The sequence below is a fragment of the Selaginella moellendorffii genome, unplaced genomic scaffold (assembly GCF_000143415.4).
Source record: "Selaginella moellendorffii unplaced genomic scaffold, v1.0 SELMOscaffold_41, whole genome shotgun sequence".
In the NCBI taxonomy this organism is placed as follows: domain Eukaryota; kingdom Viridiplantae; phylum Streptophyta; class Lycopodiopsida; order Selaginellales; family Selaginellaceae; genus Selaginella; species Selaginella moellendorffii.
The window spans coordinates 374,706-399,761 of NW_003314302.1; the positions used below are offsets into that span (position 1 = coordinate 374,706).

The window sequence follows — 25,056 nt, forward strand, 5'->3', positions numbered from 1 at the left end:
GACACTGAATTGTGTTCCAAGCAAATTTAATTGAAATAGGACCTACATTAAGTTAAAATTAAAGTAGTTTAATGGGGCTAATTGCCTAATGTGTCTTCCCGCATAATTCCATTAGTGGACCCTTCTCGCCAATTACAATTAAGCTAGAGAATTTAGTTGTAAGAATTCTTATAATTAAGTTCATTAAGTGTAAGGAGGGTATGTTTTTACCCTTGTATGATCTTCAGAGCAGATCGTGGGAGGAAATCCTAGGGATCTTCTGCTCTTCCCTTATTTTTTACTGCTTATACCCTATCTAGCATGGAGCTCCAAGCACATTACAAAATAAAGCTGGCTGCCCATAAAAAAATGTGAAAAAGAAAAATAAAATAGTATTTTGTTCTCAACGAGTCACACAAAGTAACAATTTCTCACCCAGATAAACTCTTCTTATCCACACAGCAAAGAGAGAAAAAGAAAAATTACACCTAAAAAATTTATGCAATTTCCTTCCAAACCCCACTAAATTGGTTATTCAAATGTTTTAGCACAATTAAATCCAATGATCTGCAGCTGCAAGCAAAAATGCACAAAAGAAACATAATATTCCACAATGCAAATAGCTTGCAAACTAAATCAATCAAGTCCTTTCAATTGCCCATGTTTCTCATCCTAGTTCCTCGGAGTATGATGATCAGACATAAAGCCCTAGACTCAAGTGTTGCATTTTTCTACTTTTGGAACTGGAAGCAGGCAGGATGTGAAGTTCTGAATAGTTCATGATATATCTATTTTTATATTGTGAGGGCCAAGTGTACGGTTACGATGCCATATATTAATATTAGCATAGTGGGATTTTGGTAGCTGTCGGATTGGTTTCAATCTGGACCACTCGCTCCTATATATAAGTTAAGGTTTTTTGGGTTAATGGATATATGCACATTTCTGTATTCCCTTTCCATATTCCAAGCACTCACATTGGTGGAGATGAAGGGCACCTTTGATTGTCCTTGAGGAGTGCTTGGATTTGGGATTTTGGTTTAGATCTAACTTTTGCATTGTCTAAATCTAGCTTTTTCCATTTCCTTCTTTTTGTTCTTTCCTTTCAGGATTTTGGTTTAGATCTAGCTTTTTGCATTGTCTAGATCTACCATTTTCTTCTAGCTTTTTGTCATTTCTCTTCTTTTTCTTTTTCATTTGTCTCCATGGCAGATCAGCAATCTCCTCCTTTGACTCTCGAGCAGCAGTTGGTCCAATTGCTTGATGCTATGCACTTGCAATTGAACAACCAAACTCAATTGATGGCGGCATTCACGGCACATGGTCCAACTCCTCCTGCTTTTGGTGCCAATCCTCGCGTTCGGCCGGAGTTCTTTCGTGGGAATCCTGGGAATGATGTATACCATTGGTTTGATCACTTCACGGTGATTGCCACATATCATTCTTGGGATGATGCTTGACGGTTGCGTGAGTTTCCCATGTGTCTCCAAGGGACGGCGTTGCAGTGGTACAATGGTTTGAGTGCAGCCACTCGTGGGGATTGGAGTGTTCTACCGGACGTCTTCAAACATGCCTTCGGACATGCCGATGATTGTGATGATGCTTTCCAACAATTGCATCGTCTTTGCCAAGGGCCATCTGAGTCGGTGATGCAATTTGGCATTCGTTTTCGAAGTCTTTTGCTTCATGCGGAGCCAAATATGTCGGAGCGGATCAAGCTAGGAATGTTGTGGCCAGCACTTTGTCAAGATCTTGTCGGACTTGTGCATGCACTTGCTCCTGCCACCCTTGACGATGCTCTTCGCTTGGCACAATGTTATGAGACGTCGCCTCTTCCACTTCTCGCTACACGTCCTTCCGCTCCACTTCCTATGGGTGATGGTCCTGTTCCAATGGAGGTTGATGCTGCTACTGCTCGAGTCCAAGGACAAGCGCGAGGACGTGGTCGTGGCCGTGATGTTTGCTGCTGGGCGTGTGATGAAGTTGGTCATACTTATCAGCGTTGCCGTCATTTTCCGGATTGGCAACCTCCATTTCCTGGGTGGAGACCTTGGCGTCAGCAACGTCCCGTGGGTGTTGCTGCAGTGGAAGGTCTGGACACCGAGATGCATCCGGGAAACGAGGAGTCGCGCGAGTAATGAAGGGACCTTGCGCGAATAAGTTAGTGACCTCTCCATCTTTCTTTCAGAAGTATCATCAAGGGGTTCACTCGGCACCGGTTCATCCAATGTTTACTTTCCAAGCTCGTTTTTATAACAAGAGGTCTCATATTATTCTCTCCGTATTGGTTGATACAGGTTCGAGTTTATCTTCTATTGCTCGACCTGTTGCCACACATTGTCGTTTACACTTGCGTCGTGCGGTGGAACCAGTTTTCATTCTTTATGGCAACGACCGTACACATGCATGTGCATGGGATGAGGTGGACCTGGTTGTGCGTGTGGGTGATCTCAAGCTTGAGTTGTAGCTGTTGCGGGTGGTGCCGAGTCAAGCTTTTGACTTCATTCTTGGTATGGATTGGTTGCAGCGCAATCATGCCAAGTGTGACTTTGAGGCTTCTCCCCCTTGTCTTATACTTCCTTATGTTTCATTCATTCCTCTCACTTCCATACCTCTTCGTCCCTCTACTTCTACCTCTGCTTCCATTACTTTTATTCCCCCACTCTTTCCTTTTGTGTTGCCAACTTGTTCTGCTTTTCCCTTTTCCGATCCCTCCGCCGATCTTTGTGTTGCAGCAGTTGACCGGCTCATGAAGGAGTATTCTGATCTCTTTGAATTTGACTTATCGTCTAGGGCCAAGATTGCCACACGTCATCCGATTCCAACTGGGGATGCTTGTCCAATCAAGGTTCCTATTCGTCGTTGGTCACCTAAGGAGATCAAGATTTTACGTGCAAACGTCAAGGAAATGCTGGAGAAGGGTGTTATTCGGAAGTCGCGGAGTCCTTGGGCATGTGAACCTCATCTTGTGACGAAGCATGATGGGAGTATTCATTTCTGCATCGACTATCGTCCGTTAAACAAAGTGACGATCCCAGATGTGTATCCTCTTCCTCACACTACTAATCTCTTGGATCGTCTGGGGTGAAATCGTTGGTTCACCAAGCTAGATCTTGCTTCTGGGTATTGGCAAGTACCGATGGCCAAAGAAGATATTCCTAAGACTGCTTTTCGTACACCATTTGGTTTGTATGAGTTCTTGGTGATGCCGTTTGGTTTGAACAATGCTCCAGCAACTTTCCAGCGGATGATGGACAAGGTTCTTTGCGATATGCCGGAGGTGACTGCTAACTTTATTGATGATGTCTTGATCCACTCGAAGGGGACGTGGGAGGAGCATGTTCGTGATGTTTGTAAAGTGTTGGATCGGCTACGCGACGTTGGTTTAAAGCTGAAGCGGTCAAAGTGCATGTTTGGGTCTAAGGACACAATTTATCTTGGGTACCGTATTTCTCGTGAGGGTTTGCAAGTTGATCCTGACAAACTTGTGGCTGTTCTAAAGTTCCCTACTCCGAAGTGTGTGAATGATGTGCAGTTCTTTTTGGGTAAGGTGCAATATCTCAGTCGTTTTGTGGATCATCTTTCCGATCGCATTACACCATTGCGAGCGTTGTTGAAGTCATCAATGTCATCTTTCATCTGGTCTCCGGATTGTGAGCGAGCATTCGTGGACCTCAAAGAACTATTGACGACTCCTCCGGTTTTGGCATATCCTGACTACACTCGACCTTTTATTTTGCGCGTGGATGCTTCTGACATTGGTCTCGGAGGTGTGTTGATGCAAGAGAGCTCGAGTGTGCCGGGTCAACGCCATCCCATTGCATACATAAGCTGTACATTACAACCAGCGGAGATGAACTACTCCACTACGGAGAAGGAGTGTTTAGCAGCAGTCTGGGGTTTTGAGAAACTTCATGCCTATCTACATGGTTCTCGGACATTACTTGAAGGTGACCATGCTGCTGTTACTTCATTATTAAACCGGAAGAATCTGGTTGGTTGTACGGCTCGATGGGCTTTGAAGCTTCAGATATATGATTTCGATGTTGTTCATTGCCCAGGGAGTTCTATGGCTGATGCTGATGCCCTTTCTCGAGCTCCTCTTCCTTCTCCACTCACTTCTCATGTTTCTAACGAACCTGTTGTTCCAGCATCTGTAGATTTTCTAGATGAGGATTCTGTGCCGTCAGCGGTTGCTGTCCTTGACGTTCAGTGTCCACAAGGTGCAGAGCAAGATCTACCTTCTCTTGATGAGGTTCGTGAGGCTCAAAAGATTGAGCCGTGGATTCGGAGGCTTCGAGATGGGTTTGAGAATCTTGCATCACTTGCTGATGACTTGCCTTTCCGGCATTTACATTCTCAATATCGCCTTGACGATGGCCTTCTTTATTTTGTGGGGATGGATCCTGATGATCATTTACGGCTGGTGGTGCCTTCGGTGTTTATTCCGTAGTTTCTCCATGCCTACCATGATTCTCCTGTTCTAGGTGGGCATATGGGACATCATCGTGTCACCAAGAAGCTGCGCAGGTCTTTCTATTGGCCGGAGATATGACGTGATATTATCCAGTATGTGCGTAGTTGCGTTTGGTGCCAAGCTTGTAATACTCCCCCTCGTGCTGCGGAAGGACGGTTGTAGTCAATTGCAGTTTCCCGTCCGTTTGAGTTAGTGGCGTTTGATATTATGGGACCTTTTCCACGGTTGACTGCTGGCAATGAGTATATTATTATTGCTTTTGACTACTTGACTCGTTGGGTGGAAGTTGGTGCTCTTGCTAGCGCCTCTGCAACTGCTGTTGGATACTTCCTCCTCAATCGAGTGGTGTTCCAGCATTCTTGTCCAGAGCGGATTCTTTCGGATAATGGTCCCGCATTTATAGCTGAGGCCTTTCATGTTTTGACGTCTCGGTTGGGGATATGCCACACTTTCACGAGTGCTTATCATCCACAATCAGATGGTTTGGTGGAATGGCTTGTTCGGACATTCAAAGGGATGATTGCGAAGTATGTGAACTTTCAGCATTCGGATTGGGATGGTTATTTGCCGTCTCTTCGGTATGCATATGTTACAGGGGTGCAGAGTTCTGTTGGTGCTTCACCATATAAACTCCTATATAGTCATGATCCAATATTACCAACGGAGCTGGGTTTACCTTCGCAATTGCCATGTGCTGCCGATGCTAAATCATGGGCTAAATCAGTATTTGACGAGCATTCTTCCACTTGTCCGAGCAGAGTCTGCCGAACACTTAGGCCGTGTATAAGTGGGACAACAACGGCGCTACAACTCCCATCATCGTCTACCTACGGAGTACAAAGTGGATGATTTGGTGTTAGTCTGTTTTCCCCATCTTACGGTATGTGGTTTATCTAAGGGGCTTCTTGCGTAATGGAAAGGACCGTATCGAGTGTTGCGACAAATTGGACCACAAGTTTATGAGGTTCGGCATGACGTTCAGTAGGCCGATCCTCCAGAGATTGTGCATGTGCAGCGGCTAAAACGCTTCGTACAAAGGGATCAGGAGGAGTTAATACCACCTACAGATCCACCGATGCCTCCTCCTGACATTCCTCTGGATCCCGGCCCATCTTCAAGAGAACCCTGATGGTCTTCCATTATCCCGAGAGGAGGGGATGATGTGAGGGCCAAGTGTACGGTTACGATGCCATATACTAATATTAGCGTAGTGGGATTTTGGTAGTCGTCGGATTGGTTTCAATCTGGACCACTCGCTCCTGTATATAAGCTAGGGTTTTTTGGGCTAATGGATATATGCACATTTCTGTATTCCCTTTCCATATTCCAAGCACTCACAATATTATATATTTATATGTTTTAAAATAGAAAAATAGACTTTTATGTCAAACCATTTAACACTTACTAAAGAGGGGTGATTACATGGCTCCATATGTGGTAGTAATGGTGGTTTGATAAGGGAAGACCTTAATAGCAATCTATTGGGCCGCCAGCAAAGAATTATATTCGCCGCAAGAAATCTGGCAGCGGTCTCCTCCAGCGCCAGCGGCGTGGGTCATTTCTTGGGAATCTCCTGGGAGCCGATGTCGCCGCCACTGCCAGTGCAAGCTCCTCCACAGCCGCAGCACCAGCAGCAGCATTTCGTGAGGGATCATCACGCGCATCTCCAGTATCTGGCTCACAATCTCCATGCCAATCCTCCTCCTCACGACCCGCTGGCGTCTTCTTCTTTCAAGCATCTCTTGTCTTCTTGCTCCATGGCTATGGCGAGAATTCCTAGCGATCTCGGACAGCAGCACGATCACCCCCAACGCTGGCAAGAAAGCGATCGGGGGGATCATCGTGAGGATGGCAGCGGCGAGTGGCCCAGCGACGAGGCAAGGGCCTTGATCAAGATTCGCGGAGACATGGAGTCGAGTTTCCAGAGGGGCTCCCATCCCCATCTCTGGGAAGAGATCGCAAGGTATGTGGATAGCTTGCATTCATGGTTTTAGCCCTAAGATTTTGCTTGGTACAAGCTCCTGGATTTGTGGAAGCATTTTAAGTTTCTGGAAGGGGTGCGTGTGGTGATACACATGAGCTCCATAGGGTTTGGAACGAGTGCATAAATATAGCACACATCACCACTCGACTATAGGTAGTGTTCGAAAAAGACTTTGGCCACTATGCCCTATGCATGTGGGAAATGCTAAACTCTATGTGGAGTGTGCTACATAATAATATATATGGCTAGTGTATCCTTGGGACAGTGTAGGTTGGCACTAGGTATATGCATCACACACTCTTTGTAAAATTAGAGACAATTACCAATAATTTATGCACAGGCTTAAGCACAAAGCAAGTGTGCAAGGGCAATTGAGTTGGATCTTGGACACAAGGATCTGAAACATCAAGATCTCACTATATGTAGCATGTAAGGCATGTTTTATCACCCCTTTCAAAGTCTTATGTATTGCCATCCACCACCAATTAGCTATCAATAATCCACAATACAAGTATAACTGTGGGAAGAGTTGATACATCACTCTAAACATTGAAGTGAAACCTATGTACTCAAACTCATATAATTGTTATAGAGAAAATAAAAGAACACATAGTATGTGGCACATAGCATGTGACATGTGGCATATATCCACTTCGTAATTATCCTATTATAAATCATTATGGGATAAAGAGTGAAAACTACATGCACTACAAGTGGAGATTTTGAGGTAGCTCGGGCATGCGTGGGCGGTGAAGAACTTCAAGAAGAGGTGTAATATAATCTAGATAGACTAGATCTTTGTCTTTTAGCATCAAATTTTAACACCATATTAATATAACATGTTAGATTGCTAGAGAATATGCCTGGCAAGCCTACCATATAGGTATATATGATGTCACACAAAATTTAGTAAGAGTTTTTCTCTTTCATACTACACTTTTTCCTATTTAGCTGAGAACAACAGCTTTCCTAGTCTTGGCTACTCTTCTTTTGCATGTGGGCAACTGTGGTAGGTGGGAGCTTGATCAAACAAGCTCTCACTCAGAAGGTCTTGGATGGAGGCCTTTTGGTCCATATAGGTAGTGGTAGGTGTGACATAGGCATTTATGCATAAGCAAATAAGATCTAAAGCATATAAGTAGTTTTGTTCATTAAGGTTTGAGTGAGAGCTCTTTGGGGAGAGGTGTCTATCATTGCAAACTTGATTAACTCTCCTTCTTTTATGTGAGTTCTTGGTAGGGTGTTTTACTATCCCTATATAACATTGGTGTTGTTCTTGCATGTGAGGATACAAGCTCTCAAGAGACATGTTTAACTTGAACTTCAGCACACAATATATCAGAATGTTGCGATTTATGTTTTGTTTCATGCATGTTTCTCCAAATGAGGGTTTCTCCAAGTGAAGTAAGCTTTCCTTTGTTTGGCTTTTTTTTTTTTGGCATAGCAGTGTAGTGATTGCAAAGCATTGAAACACTATAATGTAAGTAAGTGATTGTAATGATTACCCATATGTCTAAGGACAGTGGAGTAAAATTTGAATTTCAGGACCTTAAGCCACTAAACAAAGGGACAGAGTGAAACTCCCAAGGTTGTAGCCAAGGAGCGAAGGAACCGAAGCATGAAACAACTCTTGAGCATTCAGCCTAATGAGCAAAGGGACAGGAGCACAAAATAACTTGGAACAATCGAGTATCCAACATCCTAATGCTAGGACTAGCACATAACACAGAGCCAAGTAGAGTCTAGCACTATTTGAGCATACATGTGGCTTAATGCAAGGATATGGGTACTCCATTATCTAGCATGGTATAGAGCTTAGGCTTAAACCTAAGTTGAACGCAGAACAAAGACAGATATGTAAGTGGGACCTAGATTTATTTAGAATTAAGCTAAACATTCATAAGTTAAGCTTCATAATGCAAAAGCTAATGAAGAGTATATCTACATCAATCTAAAATATAAATATAATGAAACTATGCTTAACAAATGATCCTCTATGAATCTATCTTCCATGTCAAAATGTAACTCCATAGCAAACACAAAAAGAATCATTAATGATCAATATTCTTAATGCAAAGCTAATAAGGAACCAACAAATTTAATATTAACCACCTACTCTTCTATTTGTAGAGCTAATATAGACCATGATTTTCAAGAAAAAGTCAAAGTTCAACCCTTACTAAATAATTTTATCTCAAATACAACTAACTTAACTTGCCACTCAACTCATTTAAATGTCAATATAGTTGCTAACTAGTAAATGCATGAATATCAATAACATAAAGGTCAAGCCAAATCATCAACATCATCCTTATCGAAACTAACCAAACCGAAATGATCTCAAATACTAAATATAGTACTTTTTGGTTAATTTGATTGTAAGAAAGCTTTGAGTAGTGATTCACTCTTGCTTTCTGTTAGCTTTGTTATGGTGTTGATAATATTGAAATGATGCTATGGTATTAATATTATTGGAGTTGAGATTGAAATGAGATGGGACATACTCAACTCTAGATAACACTTCATTAAGGAGTGAATCACCACATCCAAGACTCAATGAAATCCAACATCACGAGCTAAATGCAACCAAACAATATTAACAAAGATGGAATTAATATGCTAATATAGAAAAAGTTATAAAAGCCCAAGAACACAATCCTCTATAATATTATTGTAAGCGATTAAATTTTCTATTCTACTTTAGTCACTTAACCACACTTTGACCGCTTTGAGGAGTCTCACTTACAACCTTCATAAATCATATTCTCGACTTAGGGACATGCTAGCCCCGTGAATAGCATCTATGCCACTTAGCATTTGTAGTTGGTCTAAGTGCTCCACATGTTTGATCTTATAATAGTCACCCCAAAGGTATTACTAACTTATTAGCCTGTTACACTAAAGCCATGCCCATTCACCCTTGCTAGTTTGGTAGTTCAAGACCACCTGCGTCACAGTCTCATCTTTCAAGGACTAGGCCCTTCGTTCATGAGTGGTCATCCCTTGACCACATCTTAACATCTTTAGAATGCCTAAAGACATAAGGAATACCCTTCTTTAATATCCCTTCTTCAGTTCCCACTAAGTCCCTTTCCATCCGTGGCCGTGCTCACTAACACCATCACTAGGTTAGAACTCTAAGGCCTAACGATTAAGTCCTACTAACCTCTGGGACTTCCTCACTTTGTGACTATATCCTTTGTCACTACACAAGAGGATTACTCTTTTTCCTTTTCACAGTCTGAAACACCATATCCCTACACAAGCCTTGTAGGTACTTTCCCCATCTTCCACCTTTGGGTGCCCTAGCCATGTAGCTAGAGTGAGGTTTTGATAAACCACGCTAGGTATCCAAGTGGGTAGTGCCACCCACACTTGGATTGGGACCATTAACCATTAGATATCTCGGAAGAGCTAGAGCCAACTCTTGGACACTTCACCAAGTTACTTCACTTGTTCATCAATGTTCATTCTATCCTTAATGAATATCATTACTCACAACATGAGTATAACCTTCTTTAGTCACATTAACCTTTCCTAGCTAAATTGATTCCACTAGAATCCTCCCCCCTACTATCCTTTTGGAACTCACCAAACCCCCATAGAGTTTGGGAGATGATCGTTTTGGGTTTTCACCCTTAGACTCGGACTCGGACTCGATCTTGGTCTCAACTTTGGTCTTGGTCTTAGTCTTAGTCTCCATCTTAGTCCCGGTCTCGGTCTTGGTCTTAATTTTGGTCTTGGTTTCAGTCTTGGTCCCGGTCTCAGACTCTATCTTAAACTCCATTTCAAACTCCTTCTCTCACTCTATCCCAGACTCCTTTTCGAATTCCATCTTGGATTCCATCTCAAACTCCTTCTTGGATTCCTTCTCGGACTCTAACTTGGACTCCTTCTCGAACTCCATCTTGGACTCCTTCTCAAACTCCATTTTTGACTCCTTCTTGAACCCCAACTTGGATTCCTTCTCGAACTTCAACTTGGACTTTTTCTCGGACTCTATCTTGGACTCCTTCTCAGACTCCATTTTGGACTCTTTCTTGGACTCTAACTTAGACTCCTTCTCGGACTCCATCTTGGGCTCCTTCTTGGACTCCATTTCGGACACTTTCTCAAATTCCTTCTCGGACTTCATTTTGGACTCTTTTTCGGACTCCATTTCGGATTCTTTATCGAATTCCTTCTCAAATTCCATCTTAGACTCCTTAAATTCAATCCCAACACTTCCATATATCACAACAATTGCATTCTTGTATCCTTTTTTAAAGATTTATTCACCAATCACTTTGTGTTTATTCCTTACACACTTTGTTTAGAGTTCCATTCCTACTTTCGACTTTCCGAGTTAGAGCTTTTGGTCTAAACATGTTATGCTTGTTAGACTTCTGCATCAACCACTATTATGTTGCATACTTTTGGCTCCACTTTGGGGCTTAGAGATTTGTGTCTCACAACTCCATCACTTATAGATGAAGTTTGATGTCCTTATCGAATGATAAACTATTTTATAAAATAATTCTGTCATGGATTATTATTTTCATCCTTAGCACCAAATTAATATTCTTTAATGGTTCAACACCGAAGGCTCACCATGTCTTGCCCATCCTCTAAGGAGTATAGTCTTTCCAATTTAGAGTCTCATTAAATTATATATAGTGGTTCTCTCCTTTTGTTTGTTTAGTTTTTGCTAAATCTGTTACAGACACTTTTCTCTATCTCAATCTTATTATTTATTCCAAAGTAATTTCTACCTCTATCAATATCACCATCATACTTTAGAACTTTGATATTAACTTCTCGAGTTAATTTTCTCGGTGCCTCCAACACTTTGTATTGCACATGTTATGCAAACTCCACTTCTCCATCCTAGAAAGTTCTTTACTTGAGGGCACTATCATCCTTTTTTTTATTTCATGTATGCACTAAGTTTCAATTATCTATATTTGTGCTAGGGCCCTCTATGGCCCTAGTATTAATTTACTTTACAACTTTATTTCTTATAGCTTTCACCTTTACCACATTGGAGCATTTGGGAAATCCATCCTTAAAAACATATTTCCTTTCCCACAATCCATTAACATCCATAACATAAGTGTTCTTTGCCTAATTATCATTTGGATTTTTTTCAATAATTTCTATAGTCCATTCTAGGCCACTAATCTTTTGCTCTTATCCTTTGATTTTTACACTAAACAACATAGAATCACTATTTCTATTCTTGAAGTATCTTTTCAACTCCATAATAAAGGTTTTACTTTGCCAAATCTAGAAGGTGTTCACAGTCTCTTTTACCATTTTTTGCTAGGGGCTCTATCTATAGCCCAACTTTGTGACCCTTCTATAGATTTTTCCTTAGAGATTACTTTTTTAGACTCATTATGCCATTGCATTGTCACAATTCATTTCTATTCATTTAATTACCTTGACCAAGTCTCACCATTACTAATAGTTCAAACTAACACTTTGAACTAGGAACACCATTCTTTAACCTACCAAGGAGCTTATCCTTGATTATTACTTAGTGATCCCACATAAACATCTTAATAGGTTTACTAATAGAGACCTTTAAGTTATTGATTACGACCCCAAGGGCATCCCCCACACTTGGCGGTATGCCTAAGCCAACCCTTTTGGCCAAGGGTCCATGACAATTGAGATTGGGTATCCCCATCTTATTCACTATGTCCTTGGTGCCACTTGCACCAGAGTGTTCAAATTAAATATGCGAACTTTTTACACTAAACACTTTAACTATGCATCATGATTCTAAGACATTGTAAGTTTATGAGTTTGGACTTCCCAGGAGGTCACCCAACCTAATACTATTCAAATCCAATGACACTTAACTCCAACTATCCCAAAACCCTTAATCAATTGGAAAAGGGGATGCACTCTTATTCATGGGCCCTTTCCTTCTATATTTGAACCCCTATGGATCGTCTCTCAAGTCGTTCCCTTTAGTTGCTTACAATCCACCATGTTTCTCTGCAAGTTCATGCCCTCGTGAACGAAAGCTGAGAGCTACAGCTCTTTTGAGAGCCCCACTCTCTTGACACCCTTCGAGCTCAGCAGGAGCAAACTGAACTAGCCAGATGTCAATCAACATGTGGTGTGATTCCTTTAGCCAACCAACAGAGTCGGACCCAAGACCACTCCAATACCAAATGTAAGCTCTTGAGTTTGGACTTCCCAGGAGGTCACTTAACCCAGTACTATTCAAACCCAAAGACATTTAACTCTAATTATCCCAAGACCCTTAACCAATTGGAAAAAGGGGTGCACTCTTATTCATGGACCCTTTTCTTCTATATTTGAACCCCTATGGATCGTCTCTCAAGTCTTTCCCTTTGGTTGCTTATAGATATACTCTATTTGGTAGTGTGCCCAAACCAGCCTCTTTACTGAAAGTTTATGACCATTGAAAGATGAGTGTCTTTATATTCTAAACCATCACTACACCCTAGTATATTAAGACTCGAACTAAAGCACTAGAGGGTTAGAACTCAAACCCAACTTTTGTATATACATTTATGGATGGCATCATCTAGAATGCTTGATATGACTCTCTATGCTGGTGCACTAATTTATACCTAATACACACTACAGATCACAAATTAAACACTTAGTTCCTTTGAGCTTCCAAGTTCTCTCATTTAATAAATTAGTTGATCAGCTTGTGATCATACATGGACTCCTCCATGCTTAGCCCTATGGGCCACTTTTTTTGAAGTTAACACCTTCAATTAGGGTTTTTGTTCCTCCGACTTGCCAATAGAGCATCCAATATTTCAATGCAAAAAATAGCATACAAAATGAAGCCAAATAGAGTTTCATGTTATTTCAGTATACTAATGGCCTAACGTGAGGATATAAGTACTTCACCAACTAACATAGTATGGAATTTGGGTTTAAACTCAAGCCAAATGTAGAACAAAGATAGGCATGCAAGCAGGACATAGACTATGCCTAAAATTGGCTAGCCATGTCTAACCTATCCACTATCCTTACTATAGTTCAGTTCTATCTTTTTATTATTAGTTTTTGGCATTATACGTTCCTCTCGGTCATTTTGCATTTTGGATTCTATCTCAGATTCCTTTTTGGACTCCTTCTTGAACTACATCTCGGACTTCTCAAACTTGGTCTTAACACTTCATGACATTTGCTACATATCAATCCTTCTTGTGTCCCTTTCTAGAGACTTATTCATCAATCACTTTATGTTCATTCCCCAAGCATTTTTTTTGGAGTTCCATTCTCATTCTCAACTTTTTGAGTTGAAGCTTTTGGTCCAAATATATTATGCTTGCTAGACTTCCACATCAACCACTACCAACTTTGGGGCTTAGGGATTTATGTCTCATAGAAGTCAAACTCGCAAACTTGCAACTAAGAAGTGAAGGAATTAGAGCACGGAGTGACTCTTGAGCGTTCATCCCAAGGAGCAAAGGGATAAAAGCACAAAGTAATGTTAGAATAGTCCTAAAGTATCAAATATCCCAATGCCAAAGTTAGCATGCAAAATAGAGCCAAATAGAGTTTGGCACTATTTTAGTATATTAAAGGCCTAACGCAAAGATATGGGTATTACACCAGCTAGCATGGTATGGAGTTTGGGCTTAAACCCAAGCCAGACATAGAACAAAGATACACATGCAAGTAAAACCTAGACTATGCCTTAGGTTAGTTGGCCATACCTAACCTACCACTATCCCTAATATACATTTAGAACCCTCCACCTCCTCTATTTAACAAGAAGGTAACACACTAGGTATAATATATAGAAACACAGATAAGTATGGATAAAATAACTATTCAAATCGTATTCAACTCCAATAAGCCCACTAATATGTATAGCTAACAACTCTAAGCATAATCAAAGAGGCTAGCTATACATGATCAACACTCGGCCAAAACTAAAGTGAAAATTAAGAGATAAATTCATATGGTACACAACCTCCTAATAGACAAAGCTTTAGTATAGGTATTAACATAAAAGAACTGAAGTATAAAGCAACTCTTGAGTGTTCAACCCAAGGAGCAAAGGGGATGGGAGCACAAAGCAATGTTGGAATAGTCCTAGAGCATCTAACATCTAATGCCAAAAGCAATATATAAAATGAAGCTAAATTAAATTTGGTGCTATATCAACATACTGATGGCTTAGCTCGAGGATATGAGTACTCCATCAGGTAGTATGGTATAGAGCTTGGGCTTAAACTCACACTAGGTGCAAAACAAAGATATGCATGCAAGCAAGACCTAGATTACACTTTAAGTTAGTTAGCCATACCTAACCTATCCACTATCCTTACTATACATTTGGCAACAACCCTCGCACCCCCCCCCTAAAAGTTAGTCTCTGGGACAATTATACAAAAACTTTCTAAATATGGAATGGTGCTAAATTGCGCATTTGAATATGAGACCAACACCATTGTGATCATAATCTTTACAGATATGCCCAACTAACAAATCTAGACACTTTTCATAAATAGCCAATGAGATATATGGCATAATAGCGAGAGTATTTTGGTGCATATGGTAAGTTATCATTTTGCGAATATTAAGGGAATAAGCTCAATATTGCACGGGGTTATCAACATTAGCAAGTGGAAGCTAACAACATAAGTCTCATCACCAGGTCAAGTATGCTTCACTAAATGACAATTTAAGATTTCTTTCTTTAGTGCCTTTTTGGTGTAAATGCACATGTGGTGACTAGCTTCTCAACTAACTTAGATGGAGAAGGGTCAAGTAATACCAACTTTACACCATCGTAGCAATAAGGAAAGAATATCTGAAAGGATTTTTTGGTAAATAACTGTCAATACCCACAATTACATTCACAACACCATTGCACCACTTTAGGGCAGGCTTTTGTTCCATAGCCTTAATATACCCTTGAGCTTCCCTTTGACCCATGTTGACCATGTGGTAAAAATTGGACATGTGGCAGGACTCCATGGTATACCTATAGAATTCAAATCACATTTTGGTTCTTTAAGGCAATCAAAATGTTATAATATAATATACTATTTTTACTTTATGTCTTACTATATGTTAAAAAGGTCAAGATTACCATAGCCAATACCCACATTGCACAATCTTAACTTAAGCTTATATATGCTTGCAAATGATGTGGGGTATAGTATTGAAGACTAAAAGGGACCAAAAGAGTGATAAAATAATCAATTTGCATCTATTGCATTATAGTCTCATGCTTTTGTTGGCTGTTACAAGACCCTAAAAAACATTAAGGGTAAGTTAAAAGAATGATGTTCCAAGAAATCCAATTGGCATCATCTATATATATAAAGCAATAGTGGGGAGGTCCACTAGCAGTTGGATCCTAGGCTTGGGCTAGGATCAATTTGCATGGTTGCACGAGAAAGTTTTCTGATGTTAGCCTTGGCCAATGGGAGATCACCACAGCTCTGGTGCTCATTGGCTTTGAGCAAGGCAAAACAGGCATTTGACATATGTCACCAGTGGTGTCTTGCCCCCGTGCCCATTCTTTTTAGCTTGCCCTAGATGCCCTGCTGCAATCAAGCTAACACTTGCTTGCTGGATCAGTGGCAATCATAGCAATTGTGCTTCTTCCTGCAAAGATCTGTGTTCAACGTAGGTCCAACGGCCACTAATTTGGCCCCCAACCACAACAATCTAGATTTTTGTGTGCTGTGGAAATTTGAGACATCTTCATTTGGGTTTGTGGATGCCATTGAGCAGCAAAGCTGGAGCTAGAGCCAACCTTCATGGCCAGAACCATTAGAGAGTTTGCAGTCCCTATCCTTCTCCAAGAGAGAACAAGCCCAATGTGAGTTCTCAAACTTGCAAACCCTACCCACCTCTCATGGCTCAAGTGTCATTATATTTTAAAAAGCACGGGAGGCTTTTTGAGTGCTCACCACGCCTTGGAAAAGGTGTGCTAGTAGATTAGTCTCTTTTGTTTACAGCTTAAGGTGTATATAGATATAGATTGTGCTCTCACTATATAGTCTTTGATTTTTTTTTATTTTTATTTTTTTTCTAGTGTAAGAACACAAGTTCTGGCTTTTACTTAGAATCTCTAAAAATTTTAAGATAAGTGTTTTGATTTTCTTTTAGATTGATGCATCACTCACATCTACTTCTTGCCTTAAGTTTAAATTTGCACTAAATAGGTTATTTCACTTCATTTATTAAACAAAACTTCCTCCCTAGCAAATATGCCTTGGCTTTAGAAGTATTAAGAAGCATACATCACCAATTACTTCCAACTATTGACACTAGCAGATATATTCATACTCACAACAACCTTGCATATGGTAATGAAGAAACTAATCTAACATGCTAATGCAAAAATTACTTTAGATCTTGATGATGCTAATACAAACATAGCATATGCTGATGAAGGTCATACAAATATAGACCTTGAAAATGCTAAATAAAAGTAATACAAATGCATGGAATCATCATAGTTATACTGTCTACAGTCTACAAATTAGCACATCAAAAGAATTATAATGGCCATACAACACATATGTTTAATATTGAAAATATGTCATCCATATATGTTTTTTGTAGTGCATTACATTTTGAAACGAGTCAAGATTAATGTGTTGCTAGAATGGAAAGGTTTCCCTTCCCCAACTTTTATCTTTACCTACTATATTGCATATGCTTTTTAATGAAAATAAAAACTCTAACTTTAAAATTAACATAAGAAATTTCAATAGTGCTTTAGCTTTTGCATCAATGGGTGCTAATATTGATAATTTAAGTGGTAAAAGCCCATATTGCTTTAAAATACATGGTCAAATATATCACAATATTGCTTTAACATATCTTGCTACTAAAGTGCCACCATCATATGGACAACTTTACATGCTTGACGCATTTGAAGCTACAAATATTAGAAAGCAAAACCCATTCAACACAAACTGTGATTCTAATTTGTTATTGCAATTAGATCACTTGCTAAGACCAATAAACCTATACACACAAGCTTTTCAAATGATGTATAATCTTGAATTCCAAGAACAACATTGCTCAATTTGCAATGGAATTCCGAAACATGGTGTTTATATGATTGCTAGAAGTGAAAGTACTAATTTACATTGTTATGACTTGCCGCGGACTAATGATGTTGCTGTTGCTTTTGCTATTGATGAGGGGAGCCATCTCTTGACAAAGAAATATGCATACATCCATATAACTCACAGCCAAAAGAAAATTTTATTCTTATGAAAATTGTGATCCTATAGTTTATCTTTTACTTTTACCATTTGGTGATAAAGGTTAGCATGAAAAAATCTACCACAATAAGTTGTATGTAATGTTACTCCAATACTATATATATTGATTATCTCAACAAGATAGTATTGGCAACTCTTTCCTTTATGATTAATTGCTACATGTTGGGAAGCTCACTCAATAATTTATGGTTGATGCTTATATAAAGGTTGAATCTAACAACTTTACTTTCTTTAGCACTCATCAAAAACATTTAAAAGTGGATTGTTACATAGGTATTATGGACTATGTTAGCAATAGAACTGCTACTAATAATGCTGAGCTTAGAAAAGTTATAATTTTACCTTCTACATTTCCTGATAGCCTACAAGCAATGCAATAACATTATCAAAATGCTATTGCTATTGTTACATATTTTGGAAAATCTGACTTATTTATTACATTTACACACAACCCAAAGTGGTCTTAAATTGTATAAAACTTACAACTGAATGAATCACTTGAGGATTGATTTGATCTTATTTTAAAAGTTTTCAACTTAAAACTTAAAGAATTTCTACATAACATAAGTATCAAAGGAATTTTTGGGAAGTGCATCACATATGTTTATGTTTCCAAAAAACAGGTTTGCCTCATTATCATTTCTTAGCAATGTTATCAAGTGAAGACAAGATAAAAAACCATGACTTGGTTGGCAAATTTATCACTGCACAATTGCCACACCCATTGCTAAAATCAGAATTGCATAACATAATTACAAATCATATTATATATGGTTTATGTGGTAATTTTAATTATTTAATTTGCATGGCAAATAACAAATGCTCTAAGAATTATCCAAAAGAATTTAATGTTGAAATTATTTATTGTATTGATGGTTATCTTAATTACTACCAACCCAATAACGAACACACTTTCATAAAAAATGGTTGTACTATTGATAATAGATGGGTTGCTCTTTATAATAAATACCTTTGTAAGAAATATAAAGCATACATCAATGTAGAAATTTGTGCTTCTATTAAAAGTATTAAATATTTATTTTAATATATGACTATGCAACATTAGAATTCATAACTACATTTGAAGAATGAGGGACTTTAAATTGGGACAAAATCTTAAGTTTTGTCAATGTTTGATATATTTATGCTCCCAAAGCCATATGGCATATATTTAAGTTTCATATGCATGATAAATCAATAACTATTATATGCTTTCCAGTTCATTACCTATTTTTTAAAATGTCTATTTCATACCAGGTCATGAACAAAAAACACTAGAAAGAACCACTCAAAATGGAATAATGCTTACACAATGGTTCAATTTAAACATGTAAGATACTAATGCAAGACAATACATATATGCTTAAATTTCGTTACACTATATATATAAAAAATCCTCTCATAAATGGCAATTACACCAATGAAAAGCTAAACTCATACCAAGAATATATTCCATATCTTCTTCAAATAGTGAGTTGTACCATTTGTGGCTTATATTATTCCATATAAAAGGTGTTATATCATTTGAGGATATATATATATTGTTAAAAGTGTTATTTTCTCCTCTTTTAAACAAGTAGTTATAGCAATAAGATTTCTAACAAATGATTCAAAATGGCAACATTGCATACAAGAAACTTCTACTTTTAAAATGCCATCCCAATTAAGACATATTATTTTTTATTTATTTGTATTATTCACTAAAAGATCCAAATCTATTATGGGATCAATTCAAAATTGATATATTTAAGGATTATGCTAGAAATTATATAAACTATTTTGATATTGCTTTACTCGATATTAACTCAAAATTTCAACTACACAATAAATCTAATTGTAATTTTAGTTTACCACTCCCAACTCTTACTTGCATTGTCGAACATATGTTTAATACACAAATCCCTGATCCATCACAAAACCAAATCAATGCAAATATAAATCAATTCAGTCATGAATAACGTTATATTTTTGAACTCATTATGAATGCTATTGACACTGACCAACATCAATGTTTCTTTATTGATAGACCTAGTGGTACTGAGAAATTTTTCTACTTAATTACACATTACAATTATAAAGATAAAAGTAATCAGTATGGCATGAACTAGGATTGCAAACATTTTGGTAAAATATGGTCAAACGACATATATAACTTTTAAACTTTTTGTTCCTTTAAATGAAATTTCTATCTCTACTTTAACAATTAATAGTATTGCTAGAAAAACCATTAAACAAGCAAATGTTTTCATATGGGATGAAATTAGTATGGTCTACACACATGTTTTTTCTGCGGTTAATAAATTTTTAAAGCATCTCAAATGTAATTCTAAACCATTTGGAGGCATTACAATGGTTACAAGTGTTGACTTTTGTCAAACCCTTTTTATTATTCCTTATGGCTATAGAACTTCTATTATTTCAAGCTCAGTTAGAATAAATGGACTATAGTCACTCTTTACAACACTAACATTAATAAAGAATATACATTCAAACAATCTTTGTTTTTCTAAATGGCTTCTCAAACTTGGCAATGGTGATAGTAGTTTGAAGTTGCTATATCTCCCACCAGATATTATCAAAATACCACATGCATTATCTATCTCTACATTTGTTATAAACTTTGTTTTCCCAAATACCAATGATATTATAAAGATTTACACAGCTGCATCAAAGGTTATTCTCACCCCACTCAATGATGACATATTTAGAATAAATAATGACATTGTTAGAAGACTACTAGGTGATCCATATGTTTACTTAAGCATTGACACAATTGACTCAAATCAACCTGAAGTGTTCCCAATTGAATTCTTAAATTCAATCACCCCATCGAGACTACACCACATAAATTAATTCTAAAACAAAATGTGATTTTGATTCTTCTTAGGAGTATATCTTCACACTCACCTCATTCTCAAGCAAGTATCTTGAAATGTTTTGGACTGTGAATTTATCATAAGACAATTCAAGGGATCACAAGTTTTTATTCTACGTATTACCCTTACACTTTTTGATCTTGAAATCCCTTTTAAGGTGTCCCGAAGATAATTCCTAATTCATCTAGGTTATTGCTTAATTATTTCTAAAGCTCAAGGCCAAATTTTCAATCATGTTGGCATTTACCTCCCTCAACTTATTTTCACATATGGTCAACTTTATATTGCTCTGTCAAGGTGTAGATCATCTGAACAACTTTGTGTTCAAGTGCTCACAACCCCCCTTCAAGGCAATCTTATACCATATGATCAACACTTTTACATTGTGAATACAGTCTACGCTAAAATTCTTAAGTAGACTGATCAATATATGGCACAATTCCAAATCCAACCATGATTCCACAAAGCTATCACCTTTGACCTGCAATTATGAGTTTAAAGTGCATGCTACAACAAAGCTAGCATTGAGTGGTGTGCATTGGGTGGTGTGCCATTTTGGTTATGGCAACATGCTATTAAGCTGCTAATGGTAGAGGTACAGTTTTCATCCTGTTGCTTCTTGAGTGCAACTTTTACTATAATATAATAGTTTCCAACTCATCCCAAGAGGAACCTCTCTAGTGGGCTGTGGAGCAAGTAGCAACACCTGCACCAAAGATGGACTTGGAAGTATTCTTTGGGCTCTTTGTGTTCAAAATGGAGGAATGTAACTTAATAGTGATGTAATTTAGCTTATGTAATGCTTATGGGCAAAGTTTGTAAATTCCAGCATAGGAAATTTGGATTTGAGGAGTTTAGACAACAATCAAGTATGGTAAATGCATTATTATTTTATGATTACAAATAACACATTTGGTCAAAAGAATATTTTTCAATTGTGGAGTTGATCAAACAGTAAACATAACTATACTTAGCAAACCTCTTGAAATGACATCAAATTTGTCAACCACGCAGCATTTGCTGGGCAATTGCTAGTATTAAATATTTTTTGGGACAAATGCTACACCAGCATCTTGTCAAAGAATTCTTTTGCCTTTTCCAAATCTCTTTACAATTTAGAGTTGTATTAAGAACAGCTAGTTATATCCCACTTCAAACAAGCTCATGGCATTTGTGTTACACTTGGCCTTGGCATATGCAGAGATCCTTATTGTCCACACCAGATTTCATTGTGGCATGCAATTAAAAACTCCTCTAGCTTTTGATTCTCAGCATATCCCACGAGTATAGCGTTCCAAGAGTAAATGCCCTCTATAGCATTCCATTAAAAACCACCTTTGCATTCCCCACATTGGAAATAAGCAAACAGCATTGTTGTGTATGAAATTATATCCCTTTCATCAAACAGGTTTTTTATCTTAAGAATATTTCCATCATAATGTATGCCTCAACGTCAACAACGTGTTTTGACTCTTTCCAAATGTCTGGCCGTGGTAAATGCAGTCTACCACTTTTGGCGAACACCTTCTCAGCAGCCGCTTGTATCATTGTGTTCCGGTGCGGCATTGTGTCAAGATGAGAATGTAAATGCCGTCTGCGACTAGCTTTGTTGACGCGACCATGACTTGGAATCGCGTGCAGGGAGGCAAAGCGCAAGTTCTTTGAATCGATCTCCACCAGTCTTTCCGCTCGTGGACAGAGGAACACGAAAGAGAGCTCAATACGCTCGTTAGACCCTAAAAAAAACAAAGAAAATCAAACAGATGGAATGCCCCCTCTCTTTCTCGGGCGCTCTGCGAAGAGTTTGAGGTACACATTTCGTGCCATCTTTATTTCCGAGTTGGACAAGACTGGGAGGAAACTTCGTGTGCCAGGGAGCATATTCAGCTAATAACATAGTTTGAACCACAAATGCGTTTGCATCCCCCTGTCTCCCCGGTTATATTCGCTAGCAGCAAGCACTCTTGGAGCTGATCAAGTGCAACCAGAAGCTTGAATCCGGAGGAAGTTGCGAGCTGAGTGCTCGTTCTGGCTGGGGCAAACAGGGGAGGGGGCTGGATTATGCAAACTAGCCATCGATCAGATCAGCTATTGTCATGATTATGCTACTCCTGACCCTCTTGATGATCCTTGGAGCAAACTTTCTAGCCGCTGGGAAGCTCCTCATGCACACCCAAGACGACGATCACACCCTCACCGATGCCGCCAGCAACGAGCTCCACGCCAGGTTCTTAGCCCTCATCACCACAATCCCTTCCCAGCTCGTCTACGATGGAGCCACGGATCCATACTTCCGGGGCCAGGCCATTGGCGACACCTTGTTTCTCCCGGAATTTAATCTCTCGTTGGTTCTCAACCTCTACTTCTACAACGTCGAGCACTGCGGCCCCGGCTTTAGCCCACATTTTGGTAGCACTGGCAGCAAGCTTCGCGAAGGATTCACGGCTCTCTTGCCGGATCTTCAAAGTCTCATGAACCGCAGCTATGGTGCCGCCTATGTCACGCAAGGCCAGTTCCAAGCCGGATACTACATCCAGGGGATGAACTTGCGAGGATCCAATGGATCGTGCTCGTCTCTCCGGATCGAAAACACCACGGATAGTATCGGCTACTGCTACGGCTACGAGGGGACGCGATTGAGCTTCAGTGCTTTCGACAGGCTCTACCCGGGTTGCCGGATTAAATCCATGAGAAGGCCCGAGTACGTTCTGGAGATGGGAGAGGATTGCAATGCGGTGTTTAGCGACAGTTCGAACAACGAGGTCTTGTGGCAGTCGAGAACGAAGGGGAGTGGACGGGAGTGCGAGCTTGTTCTCGAGGAGACGGCGACGATTGGCGTGTATGATCGAAACGGGACTGTGTTAGCGAGATTTGGGACGAACAACTCCACGAATGCGTCCTTGTTTGCGATGCAGGAAGATCGAAACATGGTGATCTACGCCATCAGCAGTATGAAGAGTGGCATGCCTGTGTGGAGTTCAGACACTTACAAAGGCGAGTTTTTGAAGAGCTTACGATGAGATCATACCTTTCTTGTGCAGATCCATCTTCAATTGGGAGGAATGGCACGACGATCAGTCCAGTTTCGCTGCCTTTGCCGAATGGAACGAGCTCAAACTCGTCCAACAAACGATCAAAGATTCTTGGATTTTGCTTGGGAGCGGTGTCGCTCGTTGTTGGAGTGGCAATTGTCGTGGTGATTTTGCGACGAAGAACGCGCAGTATAAGAGCTGGTGGGGAAGCATTGAACTGGCTACCACCCGGTAGCCAGGCGAAGAAATACTCGTACGAAGAGCTCCAGGAGGCTACGAAAGGATTTCACAAGGAGAACTTGATCGGCACCGGCGGATTTGCGAGTGTATACAAGGTATTCTTCTAAATTCGATGGTCTTTCTTACCGAGAAAAACTCCATTGTTGATACACACACTCAGGGAGTTATAGACAGTCACGTTGTTGCGGTGAAATACTTGACAAGCTCCGATCTATCGGAGAAAGCGAGGCTGGATTTCGAGAATGAGGTGTCCACGATTAGCCTGCTCCAACACAAAAACGTTGTCAAGCTTTTCGGGTTTTGCTCCGAGAAAGAACACAAGCTCATCGTCTGCGAGCTCGTTGAGAATGGGAACCTCTCCGACGCCTTGTTTGGTTAGCAACTCTAAAGAGATCTTTTAAGAAATCATGAAGAGAGTTTCTTCCATTTCAGTGTGGAAGGATTTGCAGCTAGATTGGACTGCCAGATACAACATTTGTGTGGGTGTTGCCCAAGGTTTGGCATACTTGCACGGAGAAACATCGCAGGCAACCATCGTACACAGAGATATCAAAGCCCTCAACATTCTTCTAGCCAGCGATCTCAAGCCAAAGATCTCGGACTTTGGATTGGCAAGACTGATCCAGCAAAGTCGAAGCTATACCAGCACACGAGCAGCAGGAACAGCGTAAGTTATTCCACCAATTCTCTATCTAATTGTTTTTAACTTTTCCATCTCTAGTGGCTATCTAGCTCCAGAGTATGCTCTCTCTGGTCAGCTCACCGAGAAGGCCGACGTCTATTCGTTTGGGATTCTTGTTCTTGAGATCATAAGTGGAAGAAAAAACATGGACTTCACACTCTTGGACAGCGAGTTTTTCTTGCTCGAATGGGTGAGTATGTGGTTTTAAAGTTTAGATCTTCTAGATTTGTGTGATTACCACAGGCATGGAATGCATTCCAAAGTGGCAATCTCCAAGAGATCATCGACAAGAGACTGGAGGTGGGTGACCAAGAGATTCACGAGATCAAGCGAGTGTTCACAGTTGCTCTCCACTGCACACAAGCCAGTCAAAACAAGCGCCCAGTGATGTATAGAGTGGTGGGGATGCTCATGGGTGACATGGACATCAGTGGCACCATCTCAAAGCCCGGCTTCCTCTGTGATTTAAGGCAAAACCCTGAGCAGACCGGCATCAATGACACTCACACTCCCTTTATTGAAACAAAGAGTGCAAAAGATAATTAG

At 39.6% G+C, this 25,056-nt stretch overlaps 1 protein-coding gene across 1 annotated transcript; it reads left to right on the forward strand.

Annotated features, from left to right (window-relative positions):
- Positions 1–23,572: 23,572 nt before the first annotated feature.
- Positions 23,573–25,056, forward strand: LOC112349653 (probable LRR receptor-like serine/threonine-protein kinase At1g56140). Its single transcript, XM_024684447.1, has 5 exons — positions 23,573–23,923; positions 23,989–24,202; positions 24,324–24,495; positions 24,550–24,700; positions 24,754–25,056. Exons 1-5 carry the CDS (start codon positions 23,573–23,575, stop codon positions 25,054–25,056), a joined length of 1,191 nt encoding a protein of 396 aa, XP_024540215.1.